At 40.8% G+C, this 18,270-nt stretch overlaps 1 protein-coding gene across 1 annotated transcript in view; it reads right to left on the bottom strand.

The window, feature by feature from the left end:
- fam172a (family with sequence similarity 172 member A) overlaps positions 1–18,270 on the bottom strand; it is a 107,230-nt gene that overhangs the window by 77,308 nt on the left and 11,652 nt on the right. Inside the window, exon 6 of the mRNA XM_033972189.2 lies at positions 15,511–15,702. Within this exon, the coding sequence (XP_033828080.1) occupies positions 15,511–15,702 (192 nt within the window). The remainder of the gene's footprint in view (positions 1–15,510; positions 15,703–18,270) is intronic.

The following is an 18,270-nucleotide window of genomic DNA, read 5'->3' as shown; positions in this document are numbered from 1 at the left end:
GGAGGGGCAAGTAAAAGTCTGATCGTTGACAGAAAACACTACAGAAAGAATCAAACCAGGGGAGACACAGCCGCAGCAAAGCCACTTGATGGGGGAGGGCCGTTCTATTCACCCGTGCACCACCCCCTTCAAAAAAATATACACATTTACAATTACTCATAATCTGCTTATGTTGCCAGCCTGCGGTGGGTTTGCTAACATTAGCGGGGACATAAGCGAGAGACAAAGCCGGTGACAGAAAGGACGATCTCCAGGTGTCCAGTAATAGTGGGGCCTGAAATACCTTTTACATTGTGTTACTTTCATCTACCACACACTGAGGCTTAAACATCGCACACAAATGTTTGGCTTCTAAGCTAGAGGAAAAACACAGGCAAAAACCGTACTGAGGATGAAAATCTCCACTCATTCTGATACAATTACACCATTTTGAATAACAAAAGGCTAAATATGAAGCATTTTTGAACAACTGTAACAGATATATTTAATGTGGACGTTATAAATATATTTAAATGTTGGTAAATGTGTATATTCTTAAGGAAAAACAAAAAAGTAAATAGAGCTTACCCAAGAGCAGACAAAACAGTAGGCCAGTAGGAGCAGTAGCAGAAGCGTAGGAGTAAACATAGATGCAGTACTAATATTCTAAGGCTATATATTAGTATTGAATGTTGTGTAGTGACAATGGTATTAGTAGCATTAGCATTAAGCATTAGCATTAGAAGTGAAAAAATAGTGCTTGAAAACTTTCTGATTCTGATTCATATGGGACTAACTGCAGTAAAAAAGTACAAATATGGAAGTAAAATATACTAGTACAAGCATAATGGCAAAAAAGAAAAAAATAGCAAAAAATATTACTACAATTTTGAGAGGATAAGTTGATGAAAAATTGTTATTTAAGAGAATTTAACAGAAGAGACTAAATCGGTTGCCTGAGTTTTCTGGTTTTATTACGTGGGTATTTCTGATGAGAACTACTTTACTGCATATTTAAGATTCAGCAAATGCAGGTCCACATTAAAACCACGGAACAAATAAATACTATTATGTCACAACTTTAAGTGCGTTTTACTTAAATACAGTTAAAATGTAGTGATTAGAAATTTTAGTAAGAATTAAATATATAAAATATCAGCTTGAAAGTAAATTAAAAGAAAGGTGCACGTTATAAAAAGTAAAACTAACTTAAAATTGCTTAGGTAGCTCATTTGCATACAGATTTTTGCCTGCTCATTATTGCTCACAAAAAAGAGGAGAAATAGTTAGACACATGAGAGGGAGTGTATACGCGTCTCGTCAGCGCTAAGGATATTTAGAGGAGAAGCAGGTTCTAACAAAGTTTCTTATTTATTTCTTTTTCCACAATGTGATTGCAAACTAAGTTGCTGAGGCCTGAAGGTTTAATGTCTGGTAAACTTGTAAATTCTTGCTTATGGGAGCGGAGATGGGAAGTAGAGGGGAGAATATTGTCTGTGCGGTAAAAATACAGCAGGAGCGGCTACGACGTCTCAGGAGGGAAAGTGGTGGGTGTTTCAATGACAAAGCCGTCTATTTCCATGGGCTCTATGCGTCTGATCTCCCTGTAGTCCCTCAAAGCCACAGCCTTGATCGGGGGCAAACAGCAAGTCTATGTGTCTGTGCATCTGCATTTATCAACCAATCGTACTTTTAGACACTGTGATAGTGACTCACGCAGACAATATATAGCGCGATACTTTACCCCATTTCAGATCTTGTCTTATTATAATAAAACATTTATGATTATCACACTTTTAAATACTATATATAATGTTACTGATCAAGAAACGTATTTAAAATCTAATAAACTCAATCAAACCTTGCATACAAAGTTCAGAATACAAGACCCTTTTTCACGTTTTGTTGAAGTTATGGAAAAATAAATAATAAAAATATATGTGCAGACATTGAGATTAATGGACAGACATCAGAGAAGCAACTAAACTATAGCCAATTATGAGAGAGAGGAGGAAGCATCTGGGAGAGAGAGTGCGCCTTAATCAAGTCTGACTGTATACTGCCACCTGTGTGTCAAAGACGGTATAGCAACAGTTCAAACTTAAGCTGTAGAAATACCCTCTAGTCTGTAAAATAAATCAAGTATTCCCCACTACCTTATGCACTTGTTCGAGACATATCTGAACATTTTTTTTTGCCATTTTTCTGTTGACATCTTCTGGCTGTATCAAAACACCCAACTTTAAAAGAAAAACAAATGAATAATTGTAATTATATTAGCATAAAAACAAACTATTCTTCAGTCTGCGCATATATTTAAGAGCCTAGAAACTTCCCCTTCATCGTCAATTAGATGTAAGGGATTTTCCGCTGGGGGACTGGGGATGGCTGCCAGGCAGGGCTACCTCAAGTCCCGGTTCAAATGCAGGTTCCAGTTCATCTACAGTTCACACATACTCGCATCTTTTTGAAGCCGCTCCGGATCGTGATTATTCAGGACAGAGAAGAGAGGCACTGCATGTCATCAGTACAACATCGACCCTTCCATTTTCTACCCCCGTACACAAAATATAACTCCCTTTAAGACTCTGTGCCCTGAACTTAAACCCTCGAATGACCCCATGTGTAAATCCTCGTCAAGTATAATCGCTCGTCTGCACTTCTCGTTTTCTAAGCTTTTCTCTACTCTAAACATTTCACTGCCCTACGTGGTGAACTTTTAACAACACAACCCGATGGATCAAGGCTTTTATATACGCTCTTGTATAAAATGCATGAGGAAAAAGATATAAAATAAACGAGAAACTGATCCGACTTCATCAAAATATTAACCTGATTGAAAGGCATGTTGCTACAGTTATCTAATTAAAGCAGAACACCCTTAGCTCTGTACAGCGTAAATAAACTGCACATTTTTTATTATAAACATTTTTTTTTTCAATTTTTCTAACAAGTTTTGTAATTAGCTTTGCAATGTACGTTGTAATAGTATGAGTTTGTTTGAAGGCACGTTTTAAACACGCCCAGTAAGGCATTGACACTTGAGAAAATATTTAAATATGAACTGCTAGAGAAATACAAGAGTTCTGTGAATCATGTTTGCAGAGGTTTAAACTACAAATACAAGGTTTATACAGAAAAAGACAGTGCATTTTGTTGTTTTCAAAGGGAATCATGTTGCTTAAATATGTGCAGTCTTTGAAGTGGGACCATTCAAATTGTAATTCTGATTCACTCGCTCTATATTTTGCAGGAATGGGGTTAACCTTTAGATGTGTCGGTCAGTGTATAGCAGCATATTTTTTTTCTAAGCAGAAGTCGCTCATACAATGACAAAGCCACAGTTGAACATAGACATTCTGTATAGCTCCAGTCCACTGTACTGAGCGTGCTCTCTGAGTCTCATCAGACCACCTCCTCTTCTTCCCTTCGTGCCTTTCATCTGCAGCAGAAAGTTCACCCAGAAGTCAACAGGGCATACAGGAGCTGCGCCTCCAGTGCCACACGTCTCACGGCTTACACTCTCTCCCATGTACAGGCAGGGCATCTGGGACATGCAGCGGTACAGAACGGAATACAGAGCAACAAGGCGAGGTGCAGCCAGGAGGCATCAGCATTTTAAATTAACCCTTGATGAATGCAAAACAACTTGATGTCAGAAACTCCCTTTGTGCTTTGTGATAATGAAAGGAAAAGTGAGCGGAACAAAGTAAACGAGTGTTCAAAAAGACAAACACTACAATGTGAGAATACACGGACATGGATTTTTTTTTTTTAAAGCCTGACACTATTCATCTGGACTTCATATAATATTGTATACTATCTACAATATTTTGGTTTTCGAGATGGCAAAATGAACTTCTGGACCCCTACAATAAAGGCGTGGAATCTCACCACTTCACTGAAAAGGAAACTTTAGCCGAAGATATGAGGAAAAAATGACTTTGGTGAAATTGCTAATATTGGAATATAGAGACATCACGACAGACTGAAAGAAAACAGCAATGAGAGGAAGGCATCAGAATGTAGGTTATTGCGGTCTCACTGCACCACTCCTGAATTTCAAATAAGAACCCTGGGCAGAGAAGAGCAGAGAGCAGGGGAATGAGAGGAGGCAGGGTGAGAGAGGCTACAGCTAGCACTAGAGGCAGGCAACAGAAAGTGCTTATTAATGAGATATCTTAACTAATGGAGTGAAACAAAGAGAAAAGTGAGGAGATGGAGAGGAGACGAGCAGACAAGTGGCAAGAAACCTACCATCTGGACCTGAGATTTCGGGCCTTCCTTCTTTATATTAGTTTATGTATTCATACATTCATAATAAAGACCATTATCTGCAATTTTAATCTATAATTGCCTTAGTGTGATTCTGTCTCAAGACACATTGGTTAAGACAGACAAATTGTAGGCTCTTTCTCTAATGGCTGGTGAATTTGAGGGGCAGCTCTTTGATCTGGAGGCTGTCGGGCCTGAACACTGGCTGTGCAGGGTGGTCTCCCATCATGCTCGGCTGATCACAAATGCAGCTTTTCTATTGGCTGCCTGGTAGTCCCTCCCATCAGCCGCGATGCTACACGCCTCTGACAACTTCATTAGCTCAATTCGACCCTCCGAGTGCGTCCTGACACACAGTGCTCTGCCAGCAAGACGCTACTGCAACCCAGGCAGGATTACCACGGCAAGATTATTTACTCGTGTCAGACTTTGAAGTGAAAATAAAGTGAGAATAGAAAAATAAGTTCATAATGAGTCATAGTTTTCTGTCAGATAAGATTTAAATTTAGATATTCTCATCAGATATCAGTTATTCTCTCTGACAGCTGCCAAGGCACTGGCGTAACGTTGAATGACATTTAACATTATTGTCACACATGTACTCACATATTACTTATTTAAAACGTAAAGACTTGCTGTTTACGTTTTCTGTGTTCACACCATCCGAACATAAATAAAACATAGCATCCTGCTGTGTGCCTTCTGTACAGCTGTTGTGATGTCTGTGTTTGGGACACCTAGTGGTCAGCTCATAGTGATTTTAAAGTTGTGGAACAGGATAGCGTACGTGTGATACTGGGGTTTAGTAGGGGGTTGTTGCAGCTAATCCTGCCTCAACATCTTTGTAACTCAGTGGTGGATAGGTGAACTATTGAACCCTGTCCCTGAAGCTAAGGCTTGGTATAGCAGCAAGCTAATTAGCCAGTCACAAGGATGCTATCGCTCCTGCTCCACTTCTGCTCCTTTTTATCTCTCATTCATGAGCCCTTGGTGGTGCCCTTGGCATAGGCTATGTAAACTATCATTTCTCACCAGTGAACACACTAGGCCTGGCATTATAAACCATGGCACAGGTCGGATAATGTGCATGCAGGCTAATGAACTTGTTGAGGTGATGCAGTGCAGAAAATCAAAAGGAAATTTACAAGACAAAGCTGTGCGAGTGTTTGCATAAAATGTACAGTGTAACTATAATGCTCATTTAGGAAACAGCATCTAAAATCATTACTCTGCAAAATCATGTGATTTGTTTGGTGAACTATTTAATCTTTGCATATTCATTACCTGTATTCAGAGATAACAAAAACTGAATGCCAATTTAAAACTCAAATTGATTTTGTTTTTACCAGACAATGAAAGACCAGACTCAGGAACAGGATTAAGAGCATAATCATCTAGAATCAGTGTGGAAATAAACCCAAAAGGGAGTAATTATCAAGGAAATCATAAAACAATAGTATTCACACTACTGCAAAGACCTCACACTGACAGATAAAAATAATCTGTAAAAAGTGATTCTACTGGTAGTGTTTGTTTTACAGCTTGTGGCATTTTATTTGTGTAAAGTACTGTATTTGTCTTAAAAAGGACTACTATTGATTTTAAGTTATTTTTTTCTGTAACACTTTTTGACGTTATTTGAAAACAAAAGTGTAAGTGGAATTATTTATCCACAAAATGAATGTGTTCAGGCTCTTGAGCAGAAATGGCTGGCTGGCAGAGAAAGAAACTCAATTCCGCCTCCTGCTGAGGGAGAGTGGAGCGCTGGCTGTCGACAGGTACACCAGCCCACTACCACAAGGCTACTGTTTTAAGAGACAAGCTAGAAGTCAGGAGTAAATAGGAGAGATAGAGTGAAAAATGGAGAAGGAGAGAGGTAATAGATTTGAGAGTTTGTGGGGAGTAAACAGATGGAGTAAACACAGCACAAGGGAAACCAGGAGACTCCCATAGAACCAGCTGAATGTGTCAGTGACACGGCACTGCACAGGCAACAAAGTGTTCTGAGGGCAACATGCACATGTACATGCACACACACATATACACACACGCATACACACACATACGCACACCCACACAATCACACACGGTTCACCAATTGGCAGGATACTGGGACCCAGAGCTCCTATCCAGAGCACTGACAGGCACACGGAGAACAAGCTGCCTGACAGCTCATGACAACTACTCAGCTTGTGAAAGGAGAGAGACATCCTTTCTCTCGCTTCTATTTGTCTAAGTACTAAAAATGGGCATCTGAAAACAAATGAATAATAAAAACATGAGGAGTATATTTCAGTCAATTGTGAGTGTATAAGGTCAAAGGTTGATTGACCCCAGCAGCTGCTTTATTTTTATCGGCTTCCCAAAAATCCAAAGTCTCTTCCCTTACCAAACATAGCTGCTGTGAGAGCTATAGACTAGAACATGGATGGGCCTGGAGGCCTGTCCAAGAGAAAGAAGGCAAAAAGAGGAAGAGGGAAGTGCGCCAATTAAAATTGGGTAATGGGAGTGTAGCTATGAGCCGGTGTGTGGCTGACGGCCCAACTTTCCCAGCTTGTTCTTGAATGTGTGTTTAATGCCACAGGCTCTCCTCCACAGCCAAACTTCATTTAGCAGAGCAGCAGCCTGCTGGGTGAACCACACATCCACAAGTTAACAGGTACATGGGTCTCTGAACTCCCCTGGGATCTCACCCACACCCTGAGGCCCACAGAACTCATTTACTCATTGATGACCATCACTGATCACAGCCTCGTGGCCACATCTTTCTATCACGAACTTCATTACAATAAAGATTTACTGATCAAAAACTTTTTCACAGGCTTAAGAGAACTCAGGAAGCAAAGCTATGAACCATTTAAATGGTATCCACATGTTTTATGGTCTCTGTGATGAACTTACACATCTTAGGACCAGCTTTTGACCTCTGTGTACATATGCGTATAAGAAAAGCATAGGATGAGAATGGTTGACAATAAAACTGTTATCATGACAATACACTTACAATGGCCGACAGTATGTTCAAGACATGAATTAATTTAACTGACCACCTACAATAATAAGCAGTTGAGTCATAGTCAGTGACAGGATTAAACATAGAGTGTGCACCGGAGTGTCAGCAGATACACACACATTATCAGACTGACTGTCAGTGTGTGCCTTCTTATTCTATGTGGTAATAGGCAGTCAGCTTCACAGCCAGAGCATGACCTAGAAAGTGAAACCACACGGCAAGGGACTAAATGTGTCACAGGGGCTCAATCATTCTCCTCCTCTCTGAAGACATGCACCAAGAGCAAAGAGGGAGAGAGCAAGGGATGGAGGGAGAGATGGAGGGAGTTAGCGAGGGACAGAGAGGGAGTGAGCGAGTGAGTGAGGAAGGGAAGGAGGGAGAGACGGAGGGGGAGACCAAGCCTTCTACCACACACTCACAAGCTAATTAAGTCATTTGAAATAGCCACAGAGGGTACCTGTATGCAATCTAGCCAAGGCAAAGGGTTGATGAGGCTCTGTAAGGCCGCGGGCTAACTTCAAAAAGAAGGCGAAGATGGAACGAAAGAAAGGCAAAAAGACGGAAAGGTGGTGTAGTTTTAATTGAAGCCCAACTTGAAGAAGACGAGTATGTGAGTGTGTGTCTCCTCATGTCAGGAAGCAGGAAAAAGGTTAAGCATGCCCCCAGCAGAGAATGTCTGAGCACACAAGCTCTCAATGGGGCGCAGGTGGGAGGACGCTGTGTTGGAGGGACAGAGGGGTGAGGCAGAAAGACCCAAGATAATTGAGAGAGTTCACCGAGCGGCCATGACTCGTGCTGTATGTGTAACGCTTATCGGAACAATGGTCAAAAACATACAAGAGAAAATAGACAAGATAGGAAAGATCTAGTCGTAATTTGACAGTGCACAATGTAACTTTTATGGTAGGGGGGTCCATCACCTGCTTGTCTGTACTGATGTTGTTGTTTTGCATAGATTGTTCTACAGTTTGGACTCACCTCTCCGCAGATCGGACTTGTGGGGTGGGAGATATGGCAAAACTTTTACATCACAATTTCGCGTTTGTATCGAGATTCATGTAAACTTTGTATATTTCCTTTGCTTTTAAGTGGTAACAAAAGTCATCTGGTTCTTCTGAAAGTTCACAGAGAGCGCGATTAATTACTCAGAGCAATGAAGACACTGTTCAATAAGAGAAGTAGGTGTGTTTAAGCATAGAACTGCATTTAGGAGAGAATTAGTGAATCGCAATATGACCAAAAAGCAACTATCACAGGGATCAGATCACCATTACATTTTTATCACAGCGCTCTGCCTTTTTTGACCTGGTGGCGTTACCCGTTTGTCTCAATGGAGAAAGAAAAGTTTAATGTCATACTGTGGATCATTCCAGACAAAGCAAAAACATCTCCATGGAGACAAGCACATGACGAACCCTTAACCAGAGCATAGTGTTGCATAGTGCTTTAACAACTATGTAAATTTGAAAATCATTTTGCTTTTGGCCTATTGCTGACATTTCAAAATTTGGAAGCACTTTTCAAATGGTGTCGTTTAATAGATGATGAGTAGAAGCCCACAGCTGTACTGAAACCACACACACCTCCGTGAAGGTTGTTCTGCCATGTCTCCCATCGCCAGGGGCAGAAGCCTGGCGACACTAGCCTCTGAACTGGGTCACAAGTGTAAAGAGCGCGGCATTGGCAGTGTGCTGATCACAGGAGAGGGCAGACAGAGGCTTGGACCGAGAGCGATTGGGCTATTCTAGGTCAGCTCTCCCGACAATGCACCGCTGTCTCTTAATGTTTAGGTGCTCCAAAATGGATTCAAAAACACAGATGGAAACCATGCTAACTACATAATAATAAAGTTGCCAACATAGCAGTGCCAATGGGGTTAAAGGCAGCTTATGAACCCTTAGAATTAGTTACATCTCGCTATTTCAGTCCCAAGTCTAATAAAGCTGTATGCAGCAGATCTCCCCAGCAGCCTATAGAGAGAGATCAGCCTGTGGACTTCAAAGGGGTTGCAACTAGGTCACGGCAAGACACTGCAGTCAGCTCCGGCACGGGTTTGGTCTGAGACATTTCACTCTCTCGCTCTCTCTCCTCTATGTGTCTCAATACAATGATATCACTGAAATTAAAATGGATTATGGTGGCCTTCTTTCTTGTCGTCCCCCGAGGTCGTACAGCACCATGTCATGTTACTGTTACTATAATGTGACTTCTTTATCACTGTCCATCGGAGCTGCGGCTCAGCACTTTAACTTATGTTTAATTTAGACAGGGAAAGAGAGGAGGAGATGGAGAGAGGCCATGAGACGAGGCTAAGAATGCAGAAGCAGTCCAAGTCTCCATGGTCACATACTGCCTTTCTGATCTGTCAAAGGCCAACAAGACAAGATGGAAGACTCTGCACAGGGAATAAAAAGATAAGAAAATATAAAGGTGACCAGATATCTTAGCAAAAGAATGGCATATTGATAAAGGCCAAACTCCTTAGAGGGGCGTATCAGGAAAATTGCACTTTTTAAGCTTATAACCATTTAAAAAAAATAGTTCCCTCAACAATAACAAACCTGGAGTTAAACCTAAACTTCAAGAGTTCTTCAGTAATCCATTAATCTCTGTTGTTAACTGTAACTGCTGAAAATGCAACCTCCACCAACTTGGCTAGGTGCATCCCCGTCTAATTAAAGAAGTCATCTTTGCGTCAAACAAAAACTTGAGAGTTTTTGTCCATGTTGGAAATACCACAGTAGAACTTGTTGCAGGTCGTGATGATGAAGTAAGATCCCAATTAGACTGTGTTACAATGGGAATAGAGAGAACAAAGTCGACAAGACAAGCTGGGGTACCCAACATTGTTCTTATAAATGAGAAACTTCCCCCAAAGATTATATTACAAAAGCAGCACTTTGTATCAAAATCAGACCGTTGTACACTGTCTAATTCTAATTGTAAAGTATTTGCAAATCCGGAATAAAGAGGCTGTGATGCCGCAAAAGAAAGTGTGTCAGCACCGGCAGTCCACCCCGCTTTGCTTTGCTGTCTAAAAATGCAGTTCAAATTCTGTGCATGTGCCCAAAAAAGTCATGCATGTGAGTACTATATGTGCCAAAAGGTTTGTGACAGCTAGGACAAGTTAACTACCTCCTTCCTCCTTTTGAAAATCAGGTTCTCTTGCGTTAATATTTGAACTGAACAGATTTAAAGCAGCAGATGAGTGTTAGTGTTTGTTTGATTTGTGCTCTGTTTGCATGAGTGCCTGTGTATTCTGTGGGGTGGCTGTGTCTGGCTGGGCTCCTCACACTCTGCATTAGGAGCTCAGGTTGACATTCGTGTGAGTGACATCAGAGGCGACGGCAGCGCAGTGGCATATGGTAACCGCCTGCTAACCGCAAAAACTTGACATCAGCGCAAACAAGTCAGCCAAGCATCACGATTGCGCGCTCCTGAGAGGGTTTGGATTGTCAGCATATGCGGAGATAATAACACCTATCACAGGCTCCATAATGTCACATGAAGAGAACGCAAAGCCAGAGCCAATACGACACTCGGATATTGACTTCTGACTGGATGATATGGCGCACAAAGAACAAAAAACATTATTACTTTGGTTCTAGAAAGACCCCCTGATCTAAACAATGAGTGAAACCTTAAGAGGGAAAAGGCTCAACTCCACAATGTCCAAGTATGATTGAAAAATGGCACAGGCTAATACCCAGTTTGTGGGTAACATAGCTAATAATATGAAAGTACAACCCTGGATGCTGCACTGCGGTCACCTATTGCTCCTGTCAAGTTGCCACTGATGCATGAAAGAATGATCAAATGCAAAAAAACAACAACAACAATAATAATAAATTAATTAATAAAAAAAATAAAAAATAAAAATAAAACAATAATAATAATTCAATAAAATAAATAAATAAATCCCACCTTAAGTAACAAACATCCCTTTCACAAATTCACTAATACAATATATAGCAAACATTTATTGACCTATATGCTCTGCAAAGACAATGTATATTCAGAATAATGCAGATATTGTTCAGCCTTTCTGTCTTCTGTCATCGAAAGGACCAAACTCTGCAGTACTTTTGACAACAAGACAAATGTACTCCTTGACTCCATATCATAGAAACACCAAATTCAGCCAAATACAAGTTTACCTCTTGGCTCTGATCAGAAAAATTAATAAATCTACATTTAAGCTCCAATACAAACAATGAGAGGTTGATGCAAATGATGTATATTTAAATATCTTTATGTCAACCAATTACACATGCGAAAATAGTGCTATAAACTATAAAAGTATCGCGGAAAAGCACGCTCCCTCCAGCCTGTTTTATTCTCTCCAAACACAAAAGTAGCAGTAAAACAATTACGAATAAGAAATGTTGTTGTTTTCCTCTAACCCTGGTGTTCCCCTAGAACCTTGGTAACCCCTATTTAAGCTCTAAGTTCCCGCTCATCGATCAAAGTGGGGAGCGCCCAGTCTAGGATCATGACACTAGCGCTGGAGAGCTTAAAGCAGGCTTCAACTCTGACCCCAAAAGATGCTCGCTGGATGATTGTGTGTATGTCTGCATAGTGTGTGTAGTGCAGTGTAAATTCACAGCCAAGTCGCCTATGCGCTCACCCTCGGCTCCTTGCAAAACTCAATTTCCTCCACGTTCGTCCCCAGCTAAGCACTTTTTAACCTTTGTTGCAATGGAGAATACTTGGTGAAATTTACAAGAAGATGAAAGCAGCGTTATGTACGATGTGTGCAGTTTGTTTGTGTAATCAGTCGGGTTCACGTGACATCATAAAATTCGATAACGTTTAAAACTGAACTGTAGAACGGGTCAGAACGCTACGGTGGGATTTGCTGTTTAACTTTCATAAGGCAGATTTGTTGACCTGGTTTATGGTTAATATCTCTGTAATTATTGGGTCTATGCGCTTGAAACAAAAACTGGCACAAAGTCCAACGTCTTCTGTCAGTAAAAATCAACAAAAGTTAAATCATTTTTCCACAACAGCTTCAGAAAATAGAGCCAATATTGTCTATTCAGAGGACACTAAGCTAAAAGATTAATATGCCAAGTTTGTGGAGCCAATTCCTGACAAATAATGCAAAGGTTCAACTTTTGTCGCTACGTTTAGATATTTATTTCAAAAACATTGAATTTCCCATAAGTTATTAAGGTCCCAGCCTCCCTCCGAAATTGCGTCATCGCCAAATTCGCAACGTATCGAAGTGATTTAAGCCCGGATTTGAAAAGCTAGACGATGTAACTGCACAGGTTGATGAATTGTGCGTACTATTGTCTGAGATGTGGTTGTGTATGCGAGCGCTGTCCAAAGAGGAGTGTTCCCATGGAGAGAGTGAAGAGGTATCCACCGCTCTGTGCCTGGGGCCCTCTGGATGAGAGACTAAACAAAACCTTCCCATTGGGACGTGCACACAGCGCCTGTAGCAGCAGATGACCTACTCCCCACCTCACACATGAACACACACTTTCAGAAACACACACGGGGGGAACACGATTTGATGATTTAATTTGTTAATTTCATGTATTCTTGCTAATAACGATTCACAATTAGATCAAAGTCTTATTTCTGTATTTTCTCCCTTCAGTTAATGGATGCTGTAAATGGCACCGACATAAAATATGATTCTGACCAAAGATTAGATTGTTATTCATGTGTTTCAGCTAAAGACAACATTTAGTCAACTTTAAACCATTCAAAAGATAGCATACATTTGTTTAAATTGTTAATTACTATGGCAACAGTCCAACGTTTTTGTTATTCTGAAATCCAAGAGGACCTTCTACAAGTTTATACAGGTAATACAACTAAAAACCTCAAATTTAACATAATCTGTGTGTATAAGCAATAGATCCAGTCATATTTATTCTGTAAAATAAAAGTGGTATTTTTTCATGAATGCCTGAGGAGGAACATTATCTTCTTTACATCGTTTTGTGATTGACAAATGAATGCTCCGACTCAATGAGGCTACAATCAATACATTGCTGTGAGGTGCATACATGTAAACTCAGACGGCATGTTCAGATATATCTACAATTACCCGGAGCACATGAGCTACACACAAACCACTGTGTAGAATAACAAACACACAACATTTTAGAGCAAAGTACACTACTGAAGTGCGGGCAAAGGGAGTTTATACAGTACAATAGATCCGTTCTACAGAGTCCCCCCATCTGATGAGATTTTGAATAGACTGGCATTGCTTTTAGAACTGGGGATACAACCACAAAATAATGTTTTCTCTCTCTGATCAATTTTTAATTTGGCCCGTGCAGCCGAGCCTTTGGCGGGTCTGGCCCCAGTAATTATGGTGTGTTATTGACAGCTGCCTTCCTGCGGGAGGCTATTTAAAAAAGGTTTAACCTCCGAGCAGGTCCGGGCCCCACACCCACCTTTGAAGGTGTCAAGTACATTGATCTGAGCTGCAGGACGTGCTGGGACCTCCCGACCTGGAGGTGTGTGCAAGTAGCTCTGAGGGTTACAATTACAAGGCCATGGCAAAGCAGGGAATCATCTGACCCGTCCACACATCCACACACTGTCCTCTGGCTAAAGCTGGCTAAATGGATACAATGATCTCTCATTGGACTCTGCCTCCACCTGATGCCCACAGATGTGCGTGTGCTTAATAGACTTTATATGGAATAAAACACAAAATGTTCTTCTTTCCAAACACAACGCTAGCTGACAGAACTGAAATACCAAAAGACCGATCAGTGAAATTGACAAAAGTGTCCAAGAATGCTCACATTTAAATCAATAATGTTATATAGCATTTTACATTTCTAACCAGATTAAATGATCTTAAATTGCCAACTACGTCGAATGGGCTACTTTATTCAAGACTCTATGAGAGAGCCAGACGTCCACCATAGTTTTAATTGAGTCTGAAAACTTACAAACTCGAGACCAACTCAGACTTAACCAGCTACCCATACCCAGACCAGACAGTATAACTAATGATCTCATCTTTCAATACACTCCCTCCTTTTTCAATTATTACAGTGTGTCCTCCCAGTATCCTGACTCCCTCTGTCTCCTTCGCTCCCTCCAACTAACCCCTTTTTTCGCGGCCCCTTGGCACCCTCCACCTCCACTGTCTCGGTCTCAGGATGCGGCGCATTGACAGGGCCAGAAGGTAATGATACAGCTGCCATGATGCAACAAGCAGACCTGTCGACTGTCAGGAATTGAAATCATGAAGGAATAAGCTGTCATTAAGAGGCCCTCTCCCAGTAGTGGTGCTGTCAGACGCCTGCCTTCTGCCTACTCTCTCCGGCTACACTCCCATCTCTCCTCTGCCAGTCCCCACCCCATTTGCAGTCACTCCCTCTCCCTCTTTCGTCCTGCTTCAATCCTCTCCAAACCCCTTCTTCTTCTTTCCCCCTCTGTCCGATTTCAACCAATCATAAGCTTTCCCTCCACTCCCGCGCCCGCTCCCCAATCAGATTTTTTTTCACTCTGTGGTTGTTTCTGGTGCCAGCTCCTCTCACCTGTCATTTTATCTTTAGGCAAACGGAAATGCATTATTTTCTTGTGCACACATGTTACGCTCACAAACACAACATGAGACATTAACAATTAACAATGCAGTAACAAACATGGTACTGTTCTGCTAGCTTCTGCAAAATGTAATCACCACTACAAGGAAAGTGTGAAAAGGAGGTCTAAATAAGGACTTGGCAGAGGGAGGGAGTGTCAATGAATGAACACTAGATTTTCCAAGTCTGTTTAGACTAACTATAGCACAACCCGGGCAACTATTGTGTCCATTTTTACACTTGGTATGTGGCCCAGAGAAAAGCTACTTTCACTGTCAACACAAATTCAGAAAAGTAAGATAATTGGTAACATGTTTAAAGCTGTAAGTAACAAAGTAATGAGCTGAAAATGTCTTTAAATCAGATTCTGTTTATACAAATATTTAGGATATATATATGTTTCTTTATTTTTGATTTTTTAACTACATTATTAAATACATTTTTTGCATGATTGAATGCATTTAAATCTGTGTCTGAACTTTCGCAAGTTGACAGCTGATCCAAAATGAAAAGTGTAAATCAATTCAAAACCCATTTATCCTAAACATTGCTCATTAATTATAGTTTCCCATTGTTTATTAATTCTATAGTTTACCCTTAAATCAATGTAAGATCAAAGAATGCTATGCCTTTAATGTCTAGACATGCATGTTCTTTTGTTGTGCACATTACCTGTATGGCTCTAGTGATGAAGGGGATCTGTGTTCCTGAGTCCAGGTCCTGGTTGATGATGAGCCTGCGGGCCCACTGTCCAGCCCGCACCACCCCGCTGCCCTGGATCAGCACCAGCAGCTTGGACGGGTTGGAGAGGGCATCATCTGTCACATAGATGAAACTGGTGGGCTCTTCCTCCTTTGCATCGATCTAACACACAATGACAAACCTGTAAATGTCTTTCAATAGCAAGAAACATCGAGTTCAATTCAATACAACAATACATACAGTCATACAGAGTGATTTAGTAACATTGAACAGCTTCTTACGATATTTGTTCATTGAGTTCACAAGCTCATGAGAATCCATCTTAGCACGCTCCCACTGTACGGATAGTTGGGTGGACGGACCAATCACAGAGCAGCACTGAGGTTTGTGCAGAAGCCAAAGGCCAAGCGCCCAAACAAACATGGCCACGCCGACAGACGTACTTCAGACTATTTCTGCGTCACTACGGACTATTTTGTTTGTGAGAAACGCGCAGAGGGAACCGCATTGTGCATTTGTGGACAGGGAAGATGTCTGTGCTTTTCTCTCAAGTGGATGGAACAAAAGTTACTTTTTTGGTCTAGTCCTGCATTTTCTGATCATTTTCAACAAGGGTCATGTGGACAACTCAATTCAGAGTGCTACACGTCTCAGTCTGGCATGAGGTGGGTTAATGAGTTAGTCCTGGTCACATTTTAGTGTTATATTATTCTAAATGATAAAGTAATGTTAACGGGACATAAACTACCTGATAAACACATATAAACAGCTATACTCAACAACTGTTTTTAGTTCTTATGTTTGGAGATATTGTTATTATTATATTTGCTCTGCTGCTGTGACTGATAACTGTGACAGGATAAGTTGAAGTAAAGTTCACAAATCAACTTTTCACTTTAAAAACTAACTAAATGTATTTATCCAGGCAAATAATGTGTTACATGTAAACATACAGCCAGATAACACTCTTCTATTTCCATAATTCCTCATGAGTCTGCTGTCTCTCCCATCCCATAACTAGGGATAGGAAATATATTGACCCGATACTGGCGGTGCGATTTCAGCTGCCACAAATGGATCCTGCCGTCGTCTGCAGTGTCTGTGTTCACTGCTGTATGAACGTGTGTGTGAATGGGTGAGTGGGTCCTTGATGTAAAGCGTTTTGAGAGCCTAGAAGATAGAAAGCGCTATATAAAAACGTGACCATTTGCCATTTATTGTTTTAATAAATAAAATGTCAGTTCGGTTCAGTTAGTCCAGAGCCTTGTGTTTTGTTAAATGTAAACAAATATGAGTTTTAACCAGCAAATCTTCCAATCAAATGCTGCAATAATTCAACAATGTAAGCGTTTCCATTTTGGTTCATTTTTTGTCTTATACTGTATGTAAACCGCAAGTCAACTTTGTCCACCGCCCGTGAATCTGTGCACGCCTGCTGCCTGGGAAAATCTGCGGAGACAGTGTCCATAAAAAGCAATGGGGTGGCAGCTGCAAGAACTTAATCCAAGACGACAAAACAAGGCGAGAGGGAGAGAAAATCTTCATTCATTCCCCTTCTCTATACTTGGTGGCGGTTAATCTTCTTAAAATCTGCGGTCACAAGTTCAACATTATACAGGTGGACATGGACCTACCGCCAACACACAATTACACTCACACACACAGAGGCGGGTGGGCAACAGAAAACCAGAACAGAGCAATTTTCTAGAGGAATAATGAGATAAATAGGGCAGGCAGATAAACCTGTAAAAGTGTATGGGGGCTAATGAAAGGCGCTGTGTCTCTGGCTCGGTGATTTATGGACACTGTTAGCGCCGGAGCTGCTATGCACTAAACACCAGCTCTAGCTAACATCCCTATAAACGCGGCCTGAAAAATGATCACAAGATTTATAAACATTGAGAAAAAAAAAAAAAAAAAAAGAAGCTGGGACAGGGAGGTAAAGGGGGGCAAAAACATGCTTACAACAACAAATGGGAGGGATCAAGTGGGGGCTCTGAGGATGGATAAAGGAAGGCAGAGAATAACTCGCAGATGCCATAGTAGAAAAGTCGCCTTCGAAGCCATTGAATGCACGACAGATTAGGCATCAGCAAGCAGACGCTCAGGAGCTTTGAAATGACACATCACAATAGAGTTCATTTGTGGCAGAGACACTTTCGCGCAAACAAAGTGAGGCTGAGGATGGGACAATTCAACGGTGAAACAGTAAGAGACAGAGACTGATGGAGGGAAGCGAGATCCGGAGCGAGTGGTGTCATGATACGGAAACTGCAGTAAAACTTGATTTCGATACTGAGGAAAGAGTCTGATACTCAATACTAATTTTATTACCACAATGATGAGTTATTAAAAATGCTCTTAATTTCTGGTCTGGACTTATACTAATTTTGAAAGGTCCAACAGTGTTTCCCATAAATACGGAGACTATGGTGCCCCCCACAGTCTAAAATGACCTGGATCATACATTCGCATAGTAAAAATAAACTTTGTTACTCATCGTATTAGTATAAGCTTATGAAATAGATACTACAGTGTGCAAAAATTGCTTAAAAATGAAATATAGGCAGTTTTACACTCCACAAATTGAATGAGACGCAATCATTCAAATAAAAAATAACTTTGTGCCACTATAATCTTAACAAAAGCTATGGGAAGTAGACATTTAGTACATATTTTTTCAGTACTTGATACTAGTTTTGTGATCAATTTATGCTGATTAGTAGCTCA

This window comes from Periophthalmus magnuspinnatus, chromosome 9 (genome assembly GCF_009829125.3).
Source record: "Periophthalmus magnuspinnatus isolate fPerMag1 chromosome 9, fPerMag1.2.pri, whole genome shotgun sequence".
In the NCBI taxonomy this organism is placed as follows: domain Eukaryota; kingdom Metazoa; phylum Chordata; class Actinopteri; order Gobiiformes; family Gobiidae; genus Periophthalmus; species Periophthalmus magnuspinnatus.
Note: the sequence above shows the minus strand (reverse complement) of the source record. Positions and strands in the feature narration are given on the sequence as shown.